Source organism: Mya arenaria, chromosome 10 (genome assembly GCF_026914265.1).
Source record: "Mya arenaria isolate MELC-2E11 chromosome 10, ASM2691426v1".
Classification (NCBI taxonomy): Eukaryota; Metazoa; Mollusca; class Bivalvia; order Myida; family Myidae; genus Mya; species Mya arenaria.
The window spans coordinates 25,182,216-25,202,388 of record NC_069131.1 but is presented as its reverse complement, the minus strand read 5'-3'; the positions used below and the strand labels follow the sequence as shown (position 1 = coordinate 25,202,388).

Below are 20,173 nucleotides of genomic sequence, written 5' to 3'. Positions count from 1 at the left end.
AATTTACATACAGATACGGATGATGGAAGAATGTATATTTTCTCATGAAGCGAAGATACAACTACTGAAGTTAAATTGAATTTTCGTTTTTAGTTCACACTCAGTAGAGTGGTGTGTACTTTAATTATACCTTTTTCATCTTTATCTTAACCAAACAACAAAACGATGATACTGTATATGCAAACGCCTAGTTGCTGGCAAATGTGATTAAGTTAATCTTACATCGGCGGTATTTTAAACCTGAATTTAACATTGAGCAAGTGAATAATTTGAGGCGCGTCACGTCTTCAATCCATTAACAACATGCACACCGAATTCCTGTAGAGACTCTAAAGTATAGAAGACGTAAACACAAGCTTACCCTGGTTTATAAAATATCCAATTGAATGGCACCATCTTATAGAAATAAAAATAAAACATAATATATATATATCGTGTTTGATTGCCTTACGTGTTGGCGAAACCACTTCATCATCACCTTCGGAATTCTAGTAATCTCGACGTTCGCTCTGCTTCCTCTATGCCAGCTTTTAAACCCTGCCTTGACAAGACTAAAAAAGCTGTGCCACAGTTTTTCTACGACGGTGATCGGAAGTTGAATGTCTATCACGTACGTAAGGCCTCGGACGCAATGTATCAATCAAAAGCGAGCATTTGTTTTCAAAACATAGTGTAAAAAATCCTTCTTGTCAGCGCGGAGATATTGAAGACAGCTTCCACTACTGATTCGGATATGATCTTTATTGTGATATAAGACGCACCGTACTTAATAAGTTATCTTTACTTGGACTCATATGTCTCTCCGACTCTTGCATTTAGAAATGTTAAAGGTAATAATCTGCATCGTCATATAGCATTCATGTTCAACGCTAACAAACTGGTCTGGTAAATATAATAATTATAAAGCCACAATCTCGGATTTGGTACAGTATATTTGTTTATATTAACGAATAAAGATGCAAAATACTGATTGCAGTTGGCCTCTTGATCCGAATCCTTCTTGCTAACCTATTGTCTAAAAGCGAAAATTGTTGAGAAAGAGATTACTTTGTTCAAACGTATGCTCTCTTATACAGTAAAATATATTTTAAATATCCTCAACTATCGCTGCAATGTTGATATATTGAAAAGAAAAATCAGAAAGTTTCCTAGATCTACTCCCCTGCCTTTGGTACACTGCCTCTAACGTACTATATAGAGGAATTTGTCTGAAAAATAATGATCGTTAATACCAAGGCTGACACAGCTAAAAAGTTCCGTACTCGCTAGAATATAATCCATCACGCTCCTTCCATCGTTCCAAAAAAAATGTACAATCGCCTGATAAATCATTACAAACTCTTCAATTTAACATATTATGTATATCTTTGGTACAACAGATCTTAACAAGGGAGATTACGTATTTTTATAATTATGAGCTCATTGTTCGGAACTTTTTTTAAGTTAACAACGTGATTAACGACATCGTTGTTAACTTTTAAAGTGACATATTGGATGATGTGCTTATATATTTAAACAAAACAAGTACAACTGAAACAGTTGTCTATCAGCTTCTTGGAAATGCTGCGGATCACAGGTGTATCCATTTAACTTACAGAGCAATGGAGATTTGAACATTAACAACCTTGTTTACTTTAACAAATTTCTGGACAATCCGCCCATAGTCATTATTATTTTTCGGTATTAAAAATGCATCTCCAGGATAATCAGGAACCGCGCAATCAACACCGTCGGAGATATATATATATATATAGTAAAGTACATATACATCATTTACCCTTGCCTTTTTATCTCATGCAACAAGCATAAACACGGTGACATGATGACTATAACGTCCGGCTGATTTTGTTATATACCATATGTATTTATATATCTGGTTTAAACTGTATTTTTTTTCAACGATTGTGAAGAAAATTATGTATTAATGATTACGGAAATGGATGTTTCGAAAATATTGGATTCGGTGGAACTTACGGATTGTTGGATTATTATGGACTTATTGGATGTTACGAACGATATAAATGGAGAGGAATATGTTTTGATAACAGAATAGTTTTTGGATTGAGTAAATATACATCATGACACTCTGTTAGGGGATTACCAAATAAAACGTGGTTGAATGTTAGACTGTATTTCTCTTGTTTATCCTGCCCAGAGAATTTTAGGCGCTACATTAATTATACTAAATCACTCTCGTTGGCACGATGTTGCGTGAGAGTGGAAACCGGAGAACCCGGGAAAACCTACTTATCCAACTTGGTGACCACCATCTAAACTCACATGCGCCAGACCGAACCCGGATCGATTTGGTGAGAAGCAAGTGCGCTAACCACTGTCCTAACCGGACAACCAATGAATTTATATGGCTGTGACGAGGTTTGATAAAATGGATCCAAATTTATATGTGACAATCAAAGATATAAGTTATGCTATTGATTAGAAGTTACTTAGAACAATATTCATATCGACGTATATAATATACATGTGATAACAACAGGTTCAAAAATAAACAGCCAATGGCAACACATATGATTTTGCTTAAATCATTAGAACATTATTATATACACACTATAGGTTATCATAGCATGTACTACTAAATCTAATCTGAGATCAAATTATAAGGAAATTGTAGTACACTTTAAGCTTTGTTAGGATAAAAGACAAATTGAATAAAAAAAATATGTACAAGTAATTTGATAATGATTATTTATAATACTTTGAAAGGATAATCCCTCCCCCCCCCAAAAAAAAATAAAATAAAAATTCATCAAACACATTTAGACTCAATATAAATGTTTTGTTTCTTGATTGACAAAGAACATGGTACAACTGTAACACGTCACTGTTAATACTATAACATGATTAACATTATCTACACTTCGGTTAATGACATGATCAGACATACCTTAAGTATCTAATGTATTCTTGACAAAACTTATGCACGAAGATTACGGACCATGGACATTACGGAACGGAGATAACGTACCAGATTTTGGGACATAACGGACCATATTTAGGGACATTACGGACCATGATATATAATTTTACTCACAGTTTGTTTTTACTTTATAATGTACCATATTTCGGGACATTACGGACCATGAACTATACTTTTATTCACAGTTTGTTTTAGATTCATAACATGCCATATTGGAGAACATTACGGACACTGATTTATAATTTTACATACAAAATAGGTATATTTTAACTATAAAGGGACAAAGCAGGTAAGTACAATATCTCACAAATGTTGTCATTATAACTGAAGTACCATTACCCAAAAGGAAAGAAGTCTAAATATAACTTGTAATATAACAGGATTGATACCTGGGCAACGCTCCATTAACCATACCAATAGGAGTTGATTATTAAATATTGATTATCGCTTTTCCATAAATAATGTTTTGATTTTCAAGTATCTTATGTATTATTGACCAAATTAAATATCAAGCAAATTTTATATTGATTATCGCTATTCCATAAATAATGTTTTGAATTTCAACGCTACTGATTTAATAGTGGTATGTAGCCTCTGTTAAAAGGTGAATCGAAAACGATGAAAACTTCGTTCAAGACCATGATGAGTGGAAATCTAAGGGAAGTAACTGCCTAAAGATAGTACTTCCGGATGGGTCATGTTTACAAACATTTTTTTTTATTTGATGTCATTTTGTGAATGACAGAAGTAAACTGTTGTTATGGAATACAAACAATGTAATGTATATATATAATTAAGACAACATGACTGGCCTTTGATTGGCATCAAAACATCAACGTTAATCGACTTATGATTATTTATGGTTTGCAACTCGTCAACATTGAACTTGAAGTTGATTTGTTGAACTGTTGATGTCAAGATCTACATGTAACGTGTAACTGCTACACTACTAGCCTCCGCTACGGGCATACTATATTAAATAAGCTATTTAAATTATGTGGAGGACGACATAAACATATACATAATTTGTTTATAGGTACATGTAAATGATAAACAAAGGCAATGCTTTATTTGACAGTTTAACTTAAGTCTTAACTTCAATGTCTTAAGATTTTACGAAATTACATGAATAGTGGATACAATATATTATAATAAAATAGAAAAAATATGATTGAATCACGGACATGCTCAATTCCCAACCATGGGAGAACTGCACTTCAAACTATGCATGAACTTCGACGCGAAAACGTCTTGTGCGATGTGATACTTTGTGTTGATGGGGAGCGGTTTCCCGCCCATAAGATTGTCCTTGCTGGCTCAAGCCCATACCTCAAGGCAATGTTCACGAATGGAATGTTGGAAACTGAACAGGACGTTGTGGAAATAAAGGACTTTGATGCTCCAACTATGCAATGCCTCCTGGACTTCATGTACACAAGCACTATCGAGATAACAGTGAACAATGTGCAAAGTATTCTACAGGGAGCATCGTTATTCGGTCTTCAACAGCTGAGGGTACTCAGTGCTCAATTTCTTCAGTTGCAGCTCACACCCAGCAACTGTTTAGGTATGATACAAAATTATGACTTGAAACGTTGAAACTTTTTTGCTCATTCCCCCCCCCCCCAGTTCCGGGGGTATACCGGAGATAGGTGGGAAAATGGGCCGTGTTTTTATCTTCCAAGTGGCCCCTCAGTGCCAGGTGAATGGGGTGGTTTTGTCTTCATGCCAAATATAGCGGGGAATGGGCCTTACCTAGGGTCCCTGGGGTGTGGGGGCATTTGGGGATTTTACCCCAGCTTGGCTGGACCTGGGACCAATGTAATCTTACTCCCAGGCTGGACCGAAAGTGAAAGTCCCCGCTATTCCCCAGACCTGGGGGAGCCGTGGTTACAAATTACAATTAACTGGTGCATTAAGTAATTGAAATTAGACTTAGATTATTAAGCCCGGATTCTTATATTTAGTGGCTTGAAATCAAATTTTTGAACAACCCCTGCTATGATATAAAATTTAGAATTTGAGCAAGCCCGGAAGACATTTTACCAGTGCGGGGCTTGAATTAATTTTGACCACTGTTATTACGTTAATTTTAAACTCCTTATGTTCATGTATGTTTCATCTTATTGTTCTATTATGTTCAATGATATAGTTAATTATTTTATCTTCTTGGACAAATTGATAGATTTTGAATGATTCAGTATGAATCTGAGAAGAACTTGAAGAACTTGAGTTATGTCTTACCAAATGAATTTGTTTTGGAATTTATGGTTCTCAGTTTATATGTGGACATATACATTTTATATTTAAAGCACTATATCTCAGAAATATTTGAATATGTATGGTAATTGCAGGTATTCAAGCATTTGCAGATGTGTACATGTGTGCTGAGCTGGAACGAGCAGCCCGGCAGTTTATCTACCAAAACTTTCTCCCAGTGGCTCATACAGAAGAGTTCCTTCAGTTATCTGAGGAGAAAATCATCTCCCTTCTTCGTAGTGACCAGCTCCACGTCATGTCAGAATCTCAGGTCTTTGACGCAGCATACAGCTGGCTTACGTATGATAAATCTCGGACTGAGAGTGCTTGCAACATTCTCAAACATATCAAATTAGGTCTTCTTGAATTACCTATGCTAGAAAACGTTGTGATAAAATCTGATTTCTTCCGAACTTGTCACAAGTGCCAATCCCTGATAAGCTCAGCCATACGTTCGCAGTATGAGAGAAAGAATATGGAACTGCTGACACCCAGGGCTCACCCCCCTTGTATTTATGTGGTCGGGGGGAGAAATAGCCAGGATTGTCAGTTGAGAAGTATGGAGCGATATGACATTCTGTCAGATACTTGGAGTTCTATGGTGAGTAAGGCAAAAAAAATAGTTTGGTTTGGGTTACATCCTTTTCAAAAAACAGGTAGGGTAGGTTTTTTTTTTTATTATTATTGTTTTATTAGGCTTTATATGTAAGAATTTTATCATCAACATTGGGAAATGGCGTTAATGTAATATTCTGTGTATAAACATGTATATCTTTAAAGGTTTTAAACTACAATTATAACACACACTAAAAAAGATAATATTTTTTACAGCCTATAAAATCAGAAGGGTCAGCGCCAATTCCGTTGGTTACTAAGGGTTGGATTATTAGAACCAAAAGTATTTTTTTTAGACCATTATGTACAATAATTGGATGTTAGGTTAACCTCATGACTCAAAGGAAGACTGCAATCCGGATTTAATTTAAGTGGTTTAAGTACAGTATAATCACACAATTGCCAATAATTCTCAAGTGCATCGATATCTCCAAAATGGGACAAAATAGCACAACTTTAACCAATTATATTATATCATACATGTATACTTTATGTTTCTTGAATCATTTATATATGAAACTTTTATGCATTTTAACTTTAATTTACTTTTATTTAAAATATTTCTATTTCAGCCAGGAATGAACATTGCCCGGACAGCTATAGGTTCAGCCACACTGGATGGGCTGTTGTACACGGTGGGTGGAGAATGTGCGTTGATAGACACACAGGAGAACACGCTCTACCTCCGCTGTATGGAGTGTTACGATCCTGTACAGAGACAATGGCTGCCCAAACCGGAGATGAAAATCGCGCGATCATTTGTGGCGTTGGCTGCAGTTGGTGGCTATCTGTATGCAATAGGTAAATCTTTTTGGTTGAAAGGTTAATGATGCACATTTTGAGAGTATAAGTGTGAGTGAATGATTTAAATGGAAAATGTCTTCGCTTTTAAGTAAGTATGAATAATAGATGTACTTTTCCTTTAATTTTCTGTTATTGTGTTTCTACTATGTATGCTGTATAAAATGTTTAATTCGTCTATACTTCAAAGAAGTACACATGTAGAATGATTTTATGACATCCTTATTCAATAAAGTTCACTAATCAAACTTATAAAAGAAGTATTGTTTCTTTCAGTGTAAGATTGTAATATATCTGTGAGCACCAGAAGCTATATTTCACGAGTGGTGCAGCCACAAGGAAATTATTTCCTTTTGGTGTTCACATCGCAATCTTACACAGTTTAAAGCACTATTTTTCTTTTAACAATGTATTTGCTAAATAAGGATCAATAGAATTTAGATATGACAAATGTAGTTTTTCAGAAAAGTGTGCCAAACTGTATGCTAACGTAACATTATCTCAAAAATGATGTCATTGAAATCGTCTCCCAGACTTGTGCATTTGGAAGTTAGAGCTGGCTAAAATCTCAAAAAAGTGAAAAACATAAAAAAAAATTAATTCAGTGTTTTAAACAGTGTGCTATCATTGTTATTTTACTCATAATTCTCTATAATCACGGGAAGGCATATAATAAGTATATTTATCTGATTTTCAGGTGGGGAGGACCGGGCATGTGGCTACAATGTTGTTGAGAGGTTTGACCCCAGAGCTGACCAATGGTCATTTGTAGCCAGTATGAAACGTCGACGGGCTGGGTCAGGCATCACTGTGTGTGAGGGGAAAATATATGTGGCAGGTGGGTAGTTCAATATGTGTTTTTTGGTCTCGTATAACAAAACAGATGTATGTATTAAAACCAATTTTATGATTGTATGAATTGTAATAAAAAATATGATTCACATAATTATTCTGAGCATACTACTATGTGAATGATATTACAAGAATTAAGTACTTTTTGAACAAATTGAAGTCTGTTTTTACAGGCTGATCAATTTAGAAAGATTCATTCACATTGAGGTATGAAACATATTACACTGAAAGGTTTCATCAGTTAAAGAAATATGTTCTTGTGACATTATCTTTATATTATGTATCAATGAATTGCAGAACACATAAACATTATTATAATGCATGATAAACTATTTGGGCGTCAGCTAAAACATCTTTTAAGAGGTAAATTGTAAACAAGTACCCACCTAGAGTTTATTGGTTTCTATTTCAATAATTGTCACAGGATATTATTGGGTTTCCATAAAGATTGTGGAAGAACTTCCTAGCATTATTGCATACCTTTTGGTTCAAGACTTTCAAAAACTTACCAACTGCACAAGAAGTGTTTGAAATTTTAGTGTTTTCTTGCACTCAATTTGTGTAGTTAAAGCATGGAATAATATATCTCCAAAAATATTGTTGGTGTGTTGGTTGTTTTTAGGAGGTTATGACCGTACCTTACACATGGACCGTGCCAGCATGGAGTGTTATGACCCTGTCATTGATGACTGGACGTTCATGTCAGAGATGGAGAAGGCACGCTCCGGTCTTGTTATGGCCACTATTGACCAGAACGTGTACGCATTTGGGGGTCGCTATCGACACACTGACCAGTATTATGATATGGTAGAAAGGTGAGACCATCTTTAAGAAGAATAACATGATACAGTTGTATGTATGTATGTATTATGGTTCCTTACACACAAATATGTGAATTTAGAGGACAGCAGCCGAATGTACAAAACTGGTTATACCTGGTTTGGTTAAAATGTTTATTGAATGACAACCAATGAGGCTAAAATCTCTTGGTGTTAGACGGTTGGGTAAGGTTATACAAACGATTTATAAATTGTGACCTAGATTTTATTTCTTATGTTAATGCACCAAATTTCCTTATAGTATTCCTTATGGTGAGAGTTCTCCAGCCAATTGTATAAAGTGATTAATTTGTTTGGTCAAAGTTAGCCAAAAAGTTTACTGATTGGTCAATATTTATCGAATATTGATTGGATAATATTTATCCAATAATGACTAAATCTCAATATTAACCAATCAAACCATGTAAATGGGAACTAAACAAAAGATAACCTGTGTACAACTTAAGGTGTATCATAGAACGTTTATTTTAAATTTTCATTATTATACGAATAAAGTTATTCAATATAATTTTGTATAAAATTGTTTACGATACACCGTCATAGAAAGACTATTTTGCTTTGTCTTAGTATTGCATTGTTTAAAATAACCATCACCATTTTCATGAAAAAACAAAATTTTGTCACTGTCAACAAACATGGTGGCCAATGGTGGCAGATGATTTTAACATTTTATTCAATGCGTCTTAAAACCCATAACGTAGATTAAAAGTTTTTTTCTCGATTTTTTCAAGAGTTTTTTTGCCTGCGTCTTATAACCCCTATCATCTTATAACCAGTCATTTATGGTAACCCTAGGTTGTATACAGTTGGCTGATGGAGAATATGCTTTGATTGATAGTTACATGTACACAAACAGTAATGCTAGTATTGCATGTAAATTTTCTATACAGATTATAACCTGTGTTCATTTCTTTCACAGGTTTAATGTTTTGACCAGACAATGGACCACCCTAGCCCAGATGAACACTCCGCGGGCCTGGCCGGGCATTGCCATATTTGATGGACGGATTTATGTCCTTGGCGGGTTTGATGGGGGATACCGATTACGTAGTGCGGAAAGTTACGATGCAGAAACTGACCAGTGGACGCCGATTAGCAACATGCTTGTGTCTCGTGCTGGTTGCGGGGCGGCTGTTGTTTGATTGGGAAGAATATTTTTGCTATGATGATTAAAAGCTTACTGATTTTACTAAAAAAAATTTTAAGAAATTGAGGTTAAATAATCTTATTGGACTGTTGGTTTTATGTCAAAATAAGAAATTTAGTTTATTAAAGTTAATCAGATATTGTCAAAATTTGTGTTTAAGAAAGGAAATTGAGTACTAATTTCATACTGGATGTTGATTGTGATGAGGCATTTAATTACGGATAATGTTAATGAATTGTTGATATTTATATGAGAGTCTTGGGGATGGTGTTATTACATTAACTTTACCGATGGGTTGGTATGCTTTTGCTTAAATCATTATCTTCATAGACAAGGTTATAGATTTGGATTGTATACTTTAGATGTGGTGATAGATGTGGTTTATTACAGGTTCCATTTTGTAATCAAGATCATGGATTTTATATAATCTTGTATTGTTGTATTACCTTAAGGTTTATAAAAAACTTCGTTTTAATTGATACAAATTGTAGATTGGTATGTTTCACTACTGGTACTTTTGATCTAAAATGGAATTCATAAAATGCAAATCTAGAGGAACTATTCTATTTTGAAATTATTTATTATCAAAAGTGTCCTGGATTGATGTTTCATGTACACCCAGTTGGAAACATCAATTTGGGACAATCTGAACTCATTGACATATATGAGATTGTCACTGGTCAACAAGCCGGACAAGTGGGCTCCCAACCTTGGCTCCCTCTTAATACTCCTTTCCCCATACAACAAAAGAAGACCACAATCTTGCATAATATCATGCAAACATTAGAGTGATTAAAGTTATGTTGTTGTATATTAAACAAATCAAATAATTTTGATATAAATAACCTTAGCTTTCATTTTCAAACATACCGGTATTATGGACTGTTTAGAATGCCCCAAATAATTTGACAACTATGCTACTAAGTTTGTTACAATTAAATCCAATGAAATAAATAGAGGATATATTCATGAGTGGGAATTCCTTTGCAAGTTTTTTTTTAACTTTAGTAAATGAATTTAATAAATTTTGTAATGAATGAACCAAAATGTGATAAATGTATTTATATCTTAAAAATACTAATTTGATTATTTATAGCACTAGATATATAAAATTTCTCCCACCTCAGATAAGTAGATCCATTAATTTAATCATGCTAGAAATTCTTATCTTGCCCAAGGGCGAAGATAAAATGCCCGTATGGAACTTCTTTCAATAGTCACCACATTGTAATTACCTCCCTTGTTGAAGACTGTCTTCTGTAACGCATCATGGAAACCTTGTCTTGTGGCAATATTTAGAATGCTAGTTAATTACTTCTCGCTTCAAATGTCACCATAAAACAGTTTTCACGCACCTTTCAAGAAATAATGCTTCACCCTTCTAAGAACTATTTAAAGACAGATCAGACCGTTTACATACTCTGAATCACTGCGCGAATATCCATGACAACCACGAATTATCGCATATCCGTACGCAATTATTTTCACTAAGCACAAAAGAGTTCCAGCAAAAAAAATACATTTTTACTTAATTTTGTTTAACTGAGGTGGGAGAAAAAGCATCTACCATAGCCGCTTGTGTAAGATAGGTTCACCCCGACCCTCGCGCAGGGTGTTTTGCGGAAACTCGGTAAACCTCGTTTCCGCAAAACACCCTACGCTCGGGTTGGAATGAACCTATCTTACACTCTCGGCCATGGAAGATACTAATAGTCTCTTTATAACGCTGACAGTTTACATTGTTAATAATTTACAATGTTATGTTTAAATTTATCATCTTGTTATTATTCTTAATAAATTACATTAAAACTATATACCCCTGTAGTGATTTATGATATTAATGGATTTGTAGCAGTTGTACTTCAAGTCCGAATTTATATACTTGTAGTTGACACTTTTTGTTATGAAGGAGACCTGGGGCGGTATTCATAAAATTTCTTAAGTCATTTCCTAACTTAAGTCAACTTTTTAAAATTTTCAAAGTCAAATAAAAAGAAATGTATAAGTGTTTTTAACATTAAAGTATGTTTTTTTAATAAGGTCAATAGAAATAATGTATTTTTGATTTTTTATTTCATATGACTAAAGAGATAATAAATTTAGGAAAGTGACAAACATGTAAGTTAGGAAATGATTTAAGAAGTTTTATGAATAACGCCCCTGGGTTTTCCCTGGGATTTCCAAGTTGGGTTCCTATGACCATGACTCATGGTGGAAAAAATTGAGTGTCTCTGGTAATTAAATAGGGTTCCAATAGAATGGTTTACACTCAATGAATGTTACTTTGTGTTGCATAGTAATTATAAAATGGTAGTCCCTAGCTTGAAATTTGTGAAAACTTGCCATGTTTTTGGTCAGCATTAATTATCTGTATTTATTCAGGTCATTTATCTCATCATTGTTAATCAAACTTTATAAAGTTATTAAAGGTATTTTGTTAACATTATTTGTCAATTATCTGTTTGGGATAATCACTTAAAGCTGCACTCTCACAGATTGAACATTTTGACAACTTATTTTAATTTTTGTCTTGGAACAAGCCAATTTTTGCGAAAATCCATGGAAACCAGTTATATAAGACTGCTGACAAAAAATTAGATTTAGGTTTTAGTCATAAAACATTAATTTTCCAACAAAATATGAAAATCTATGATCTCATTATTTGTCAGCAGTCTTTTATCATTGGTTTGCAGTTATTTACGCAAAAATTTGCTCTTTCCAAGACAAAAAATAAAAAAATGGTATATCTGTGAGGGTGCAGCTTGAATGCAGTGTACACAATATGATAATTTGGTGTATTGCTAATGTAAATAGAGTTATTAACTTCAAACTATGCTATTCTAGTGATTAGTAGTGTTACTACATTGTAACTTAATATTTAGCCCTTGATCAAAATTACACAGTATTTCATTACATGGAATTTATTTTAGTACCGGTATGATATGTACATACGGAACATGGGGTTTATTTTAAAGCTTGGATTTTTTTTGGGGTGTAAATTTGTTCAAATATATATGAACTGCTGATCAAATCCACAGTGCATTTAATATATGTATATGTTGTTTTAGTTTTTACTGCATGGTACCGGTTTCTTCTTTCTGAAGTTTACGACATCCACACCTTGTTCATGGACAGTTTGAATTCTATATAAATTATCTGTCGATGTTTTGTCCACAATTTTAAAACAAATACGTTTGAGCCTCATTGGCCCTTGACCTCGCCTGGCTCGAATTTCTTGTTAGCTCACACTGGATGCAAAGGACCGATTTCTTTATACTAAAGGCAAAAAAATCCTGCATGGCTCGAATATTTCGAGGCTCAAGGTATTTTTCGATTGTCCCTGGGAGTTCAAGCCAACGGGTTCGACCCTAGTAAGGAAATGTTAGACTAGGTTTATTGGGATTGGTAGCTAAAGTCTTAATATCATTCCCGACACTTGCATAATTTTTGACAGATTTTACTGGTCTATCAATTTTTGTTAGCCCTAATAGACAATTATAACACCTATATTTATATGCAGTTACAACTGGCTAGCGCTGAGCCCTCGATATTTGCATTTGTTTTTATTGCACTATTTATGCAACTCAAGATTTTTATGTTACAAAAAGGTGAAATTATGCTTATAAATGGTTAATTGAAGAATAAAGATGTATTTAAAGTCATGCTTGTATTTTCAATTCACAATGTAAATACTATAATTATTCAAAAGAATCTGGATCTTTGGAGGCAAAATATATTTTTTGCCTTAAGTATTTTGTGTAAAATGTTTATTTTCTTTTTCTTTACGCAAAACCATTTGAAGCAATACCAAAGAAATATATGGTAGGCATCTAAAATTCACATTATTGTGGGTCAGATTCCTTAAAGGGATTAGACACCAGATGATTCAATTGCAAGAAAAAAAGGAAAAACTTACAGAAAATTGATATTGTTGTGAACAACCCATTGCATCTGAATTACTTATGCATTGCATCATGTCGCTTGTAAACGACAAATGTATCTTCCACACTTTTTGTGTATTTTTCCAATTCAAAATTTACTGGGGATGTCTAGCACATAATTCCCAGTTCATTTAAAAGTAGCGTCTGTATATATATCTGCACTTATCATGTGGCTTTCACATGCTAAATTTACACACTATACACTGGGAAAACATTTTGAGCTCATTTTAAACAGAACAAATATTCTTTTAATCCAGTAAAATGATGTTTTAAAGGCCTCATACTAGCTTTTATTGACAAGTCAAGGCTGGTCTTGTGGAAATATGGTATTTGCCAATTTTGTGGCAATCTGGTGTTAAACCCCTTTAAGGTAGTCTTTTAGCAGTGGTTTTTGCCAAGGCATCCAAGGCTCAATTTCTGGCCTAGATGCACAAAATTCAGTTTCATCATTTGTGGTCACAAAGCTCAAAAAAGTGGGTTTCCTCCAGGTACTCCGTTTTTTTTAACCCCCCAAGACCACATTCTCGTGTTACAATCATGCCAACTTTTGGACTTAAAACATAAATTTATTAGTGATATAGATTTGTTGCTTTATGTGCAGCATTCAACTTACAAACATTGGAGGATTTATGTGTTTTGAATTGGAAAAAAACAACAAATTCTTGGTCCAATGCCACTGGTCTACTAAAAAACACTTAATTTTTTTTGTTCAAAATAGTCATCAAAGCTGGCCTTGTCAGCATATTTTAATTCAACGATAAAAAAGTCAAGAATTAATGTTTTCCATATTTATTCAAGGTGCGTTAACAAACAAATTCATCATATTTAACAATCTCCCCACTGGTTTACCAGAATGTTAGATAAAGTATACATCAGAAACATTCCACTGATAGAGTAAAGCATATAATAATGACCATAATTGATCGGCAATCAATACATTTTTTATTGTGCAGGTGTATTATTTTGACTGTCATTTCACAAATATTTATTTCAATCAGTCTGTTCCTACAGAAAATGGCTTCTGCATAATTTAAATATAAAATATAACATTTAAGATGAAAATTAAGTACAAAATTTAATGTCAACTGTAAGCGATTATTATTTCGATGGTGGCTTATAAATGGTTAACTAACAGTGTAATCAAATTGTGCTTCCATCTATATCAACAGAATGTTAATTTAAAATAAGCATTTTAGAAGGTAGATATAATACATAGGCAAAACAAGAACACAGAAATCCCAAGGAACAGAATAAAAGGAACTAAAACAAACAAAAAAATCAAAATAATCTGTACACATAATCCATTGTGGCAAGTCCAAAACATCAATGCCACTTAGAAAGTAAAATATGTAAACAATGAAAATGGTACTAACAATATAACATACATGTAGTATTTCTGGCTACATAAAATAAATAAATAAAAAAAATCCAATTTAACTACTCACTGTAGTTTATTACATGTCTTTTTAAAATAGAATATTATTATAATACAAGAATCAGTTTTTCAGCCCTGTTTAAATTTAATAATTTATATACAATGTACCTTATAAATTGTAACTAATCGGTATGCATTTAATTATCAACTTCATTCTACACCTATAAGTATGTTTAATAAAAAAGAGCTGTTCAAAAAAAAAAGAGGATATTTGTTTGTTTCAATGTAAGATCGTCATATATTCCACTGAGTATACACCAAAAGTTATATTTCAGGAGTCATCGAGCCAACCGGGAAATAATCAACTTTGCTTTTCTTGAAATGAAATATATTGCGATCTTTCACTGAAAAACAATCTTTTTTTGTATCAAGTGCCTAATATTAAAAGACCTTTAATTGCATTTTCTTAGAAACATGTTCCAAACTGTATAATGCGCAACAAGTCATTTCGGAAATGCTGTCATTGATATTATGTTCTGGCCCAGACCTTGCTGATATTTGAATTGGATAGCAGAACAAGCTAAAATTTCCAAACAAAGGGACCTTAATTTATTGAACAGTGAAATATCACTTTTATTTCGCTGATACATCTCTATACATTACTAAAAAGATATAATAAATCATATCTGCTTTTGCCTGTTAAGATTTTTACAAGTAACAGATTATGTGCTATAAAGTTCTGTTTCAAATCGTGCATTATGACATGTAAAAAAAAAACCATTCATCATAACAAAATAAAACAAGAGCCGTCATAAGACAGCGCGCTCGACTACGCCGCTTTGACTTAGAATACAATAACGATGTAATAATACCAAGTTTGGTCTCTTTATGTCAAACCTAACTTAAATTATTCAATATATAAGGTGACTTTGATGCTGCCCTCCCACCAGCCCGCTCAAACAATGACGCAAGTCATTCAAATAACTTGATTTCCCATTATGAAAATGTGGTTAAGAATAAACAAATATGCCTTTCAAAGGAAACTAAAAAAAAAATCAAAAAAAAAAATTCAAGGGCCATAATTTTTATTTAGGCTTAAAACGGAGTTATGTTTCTTATTGTAAGATGGTCGTAAATAATTTTCAATTTTATTTAGTGCATTTAATGAACGGTATAGAAGTTTTTTTTATTAAAATCCCAACTTGCCCTAAAACTTGAACCTGCCCTAAAACTTTAACCTAAGTCAATCAGGGGCCATAACTTGTATTTAGGATAATATGGAGTTATGTAACCTCATCATGTGATGGCCCTGAACAACTGTGTGAAGTATTAAGTCAATTGAATGTAGGGTATTGGACTTTTAAGTGAAAATCCCAACTTGCCCTAAAACTTTAACCTGACGCCGACGCCGGGGCGAGTAGTATAGCACACCTATTCTTCGAATAGTCAAGCTAATAAGGCATAAAACGTTCATAATGAAATAAACATCTCAAACATAACAATACCATTAGGAAAAAATTGATAAAAAAAAATTGGAAATGTTTACATAACAATAATAAAGCAGATATTTAGACTGAAAACAATTGCATATAAACAGAAAACTAATTTCTCAGTAAAGGTGTCCAGTGGCCACATAAGCTTGTCGTTTTATCGAAACATTGGCTGTAATGTAAAATTCTGATGCCTGGGGAACCCATACAATTTTGGTATGAGTTGAAATGGTATTGTATACCAATTTAATACATGTAAAAATGAATGTCCTTGGTAACATTCAGTGGCCACACTAGCCCTCCATTTATGTGGATTCATAACTGTGTTTTTTTGGAGGGTTCCGGGGGGGCAATTTCGAAAACCATGGTGCCATGTGGTGCATTTTGAGGTGCTTTATTTAATACTGGAAAATGGACAGTTTTAGGAGCATGTAGTCAAGTAGGCATATTGCAACTTTGGCTGATTTTTTTGTTTGTTAGAATCATGTGAATACAGCCACCTAATCGCATAAAGGCAGCTAACCGCCTGACATTAACTTTTTTTTTTTTTTTTTTTTGTTCTTTATTTTAACTGAACTCAGAAATGAATGGTATTTTTTTCAATCTTCTGAGGCAATAAAACCCAAACTTTCCAATATTTGTCTTAAATCTATTTTTACAAATTCTTGTTCCACTAACAAAACTATTTCAATTGATACCAAATCGTTATGGGATCACAAGGCATCTAAGCATCTAAATTTCAAAAGGTCGTACATCTTCGGTAAGGTGAATAACCAGAACAATATTTAATTAAGCAATTAAGATTGCACTTGTAACACATACAAATACATGTGCTGTTATACTAGTGGACATGACCACAAGTATCATCTGAACACCTAGAATTGTTATATAAAAAATAAGGCCAATATTTAAGTGATGCAGGTGATGACAAAAACATAATGTCAGTGAAAAACATGACTCTTTTTTTGAAAAACAAACAAACAACAAAACCATACTATTTCTTCAAACAAAATCAAAGAAAATATCAGCTTAATAAGAGCACAGTATGTCAGAACGATGCTACATGTCAGGCATAATGGATCAGCTGATTACAGCTCATTTTGCCAAGACATGTGTTGGAGCTGGTCCGAATTGTTCAAAATTGATTAATGTTTTGTTAGTTTAATGGGTGTGACCCCATTTTCAGAGGTTTTTGTGACGAAGCATTCACATCCCTTGTTGTTTATCTGCAGTACCTACATATTAGAGAGGCTATACCCCTCATGCATGTGTATATGTATATTGTGTGAACTACGTTCTGTGTGTTACATCATATGTAACCAAAATGCGTATTGTATAAAAGCTTACATAGTGTAGTAGGTTATGATTATCTTGACACTTTTTTAAAATTGCAATCTACATCAAACATGTATTAGTAGGCTTTTGCAAGGTAAATGGTAACAATATTTACAAAATCATGAGGAAGGCGCTTTTTGCAAAGGTCGGTCAGCCCACAGAGTGAAGAGTGTTATAATTATCTATGACACATTTTAAGATTGTGATCTACATTGTACATGTAAGAAAAGACTTAAGCAAGGTGTACAGTCATGATATTGATCTACAAAATTAAGACAAACACTTTCTGGAAGTTCATGATAGATTTCACAAATAACTTTAAAGCGACTAGACACCAGATAGTAAAAAAATGGCAAATACAGTATTTCCTGAAAACAAGCTTAGAATTGTCAATGCTAGCTAGTAGGAGGCTGATAATACATTCTTTTACATGATTAAAACACGATGATGTTGCTTTCTCATCTATGAGTTTCCTCATATAAAAATATAGCAAAATGGTTTCCCAGTTTAAATCTTATATGCTTTAAGTTTAGATAAATGTATTGACTCTTTTTTAAACTTAATGGGATTAAAGCTGCACTCTCACAGATTGAACATTTTGTCAACTTTTTTATTTTTTGTCTTCAAACATGCCAATTTTTCGAAAATCCATGGAAACAAGTGATATAAGACTCCTGACAAAAAATCAGATCGCATATTTTTATATTTAAGTTCAAAAATTGATGTTTTGTGCCTTTTTCTTAAACTGTTAGTAACGGTTTAAGCCATAAAACATTAATTTTTGAATGGAAATATGAAAATCTACGATCTGATTTAGTCAGCAATCTTATATCATTGGTTTGCAGATATTTACCCAAAATCTTGCTCTTTCCAAGAAAAAAAATGAAAAAAGTTGTTAAAATGGTCAATCTGTGAGAGTGCAGCTTTACGTGATAGAAAACCTCATTAAATTGAATTGGAAATATGGGCAAAAATGGCGCAAGCTAAATGTGTCGTAAGTGATATGATACATAAGTAAGGAAGATTCAATGCGTTGTACATAACCATGTCAATTTTATGCAAGTTTTCCACTATTTTTTCTTGCAATTGAATCATCTGGTGTCTAGTCCCTTTAAATGCTGACTAAAATGTCGACAGGTAGGCACACGCACAAATACAAGATGAATTTTTTTTTACAAATTTTCTAATTATGTCATTATAAACTGTTATAAACTGGTAGAATTTTTATTGTATAACAATTATGCTCAAAGATATAAAAACATGTTTCAGCAAAACTTATTGATCAATTATCAGCCCCCCCCCCACCCCTTCACCATGTTTTGAATAGTCCAACTGCTTAGTTTTCCAGTTCTTTGAGACTACATACATTTTATAACCGATGTCCAAAGGCATACGAAATATTACATATTGGATACATTCATTGTAAAAGATTTCAAATGTTTGAAAGTACCGGTATAATACTGAGAACATAAGATAACTTTTGATGTAAAATATTCATATTCTATGTAAAATATTCTTAAAACATTCATTTACAAAGCAAAAGACAACACAATGCTTTTGAATTGACATTAAGCTGGTGTAAAGTTTGCATAAAACATTGATGTAGCAGCATTCTGGATGTCAAGCTTATGATGTCATGATGATTGTGTTGTTTATCTTAAAGCTGCACTCTCACAGATTGAAGGTTTTGACAACTTTTTTATTTTTTGTCTTGGAAAGAGCAAATCTAAAATTGCCTAATTATCTGTAAACCAGTGATACAAGACTGCTGACAAAAGATCAGATCGCAGATTTTCATATTTCCGTTTGAAAATTAATGTTTTATGGCTAAAACCGTTACTAACAGTTTAAGAAAAATGCATAAAACATCAAATTTTTAACTTAAATATATAAATCTGCGATCTTTTTTTTTTTGTCAGCAGTTTTATATAACTGGTTTTCATGCAGTTTCGCAATAATGGCTCATTCCACGACAAAAATTAAAAAAAGTTGTCAAAACGTTCAATTTGTGAGAGTGCAGCTTTAATCCTATTTTAGTTCTGACAATAAAACTTTGCCTAATAAAGATTATTTAACCACAAATATCTTTATAAAAACACGATTTCTTAATAATAATAATACAAATGATGCAAGTTAAACTTCAAAGATGACACATTTGTATTCAAATTTTAATAATAACTTTAGTAAAGAAAATATCCAACAATAATCCTTACCCATAAAAATAGCATAAATATTATGAGATAACGAAAAATAGGGCTACCATTTTTCAAAAGTTGATAAAACCAGAACTTTGATAAAGATAAGATAAAAAGAAAAGTTAAGAAAATAAAACAACAGGATGCATAACCATGGTTCATGCCTGCAGATCTTCACAGAAGGAATTTCATTTCATTATAAATGTATCTGAGTATTCGTTAGTGAACTAAATTTGTTTTGATTCCAAACTGGAGCAGAAGAAGTAATGACACTGCCCAAATGTAGTTTCTACTGATTTCCATATGGTTAAATTTGTCACCCCCCAACCCAACCAACCCCCAGCAGCTTCTCCTTTTCCCCCTCCCGTCTTACTCCCCCCCCCCCC

The 20,173-nt window shown here is 33.1% G+C and overlaps 1 protein-coding gene across 1 annotated transcript; it reads left to right on the top strand.

Annotated features, from left to right (window-relative positions):
- Nucleotides 1-3,631: 3,631 nt before the first annotated feature.
- LOC128204094 (kelch-like ECH-associated protein 1) lies at nt 3,632-13,092 on the top strand. The gene is made up of 6 exons (XM_052905437.1): nt 3,632-4,505; nt 5,293-5,798; nt 6,385-6,613; nt 7,311-7,451; nt 8,088-8,280; nt 9,224-13,092. The coding sequence occupies exons 1-6, from the start codon at nt 4,106-4,108 to the stop codon at nt 9,444-9,446; spliced, it is 1,692 nt and encodes a 563-aa protein (XP_052761397.1). The 5' UTR covers nt 3,632-4,105; the 3' UTR covers nt 9,447-13,092.
- Nucleotides 13,093-20,173: the final 7,081 nt, after the last annotated feature.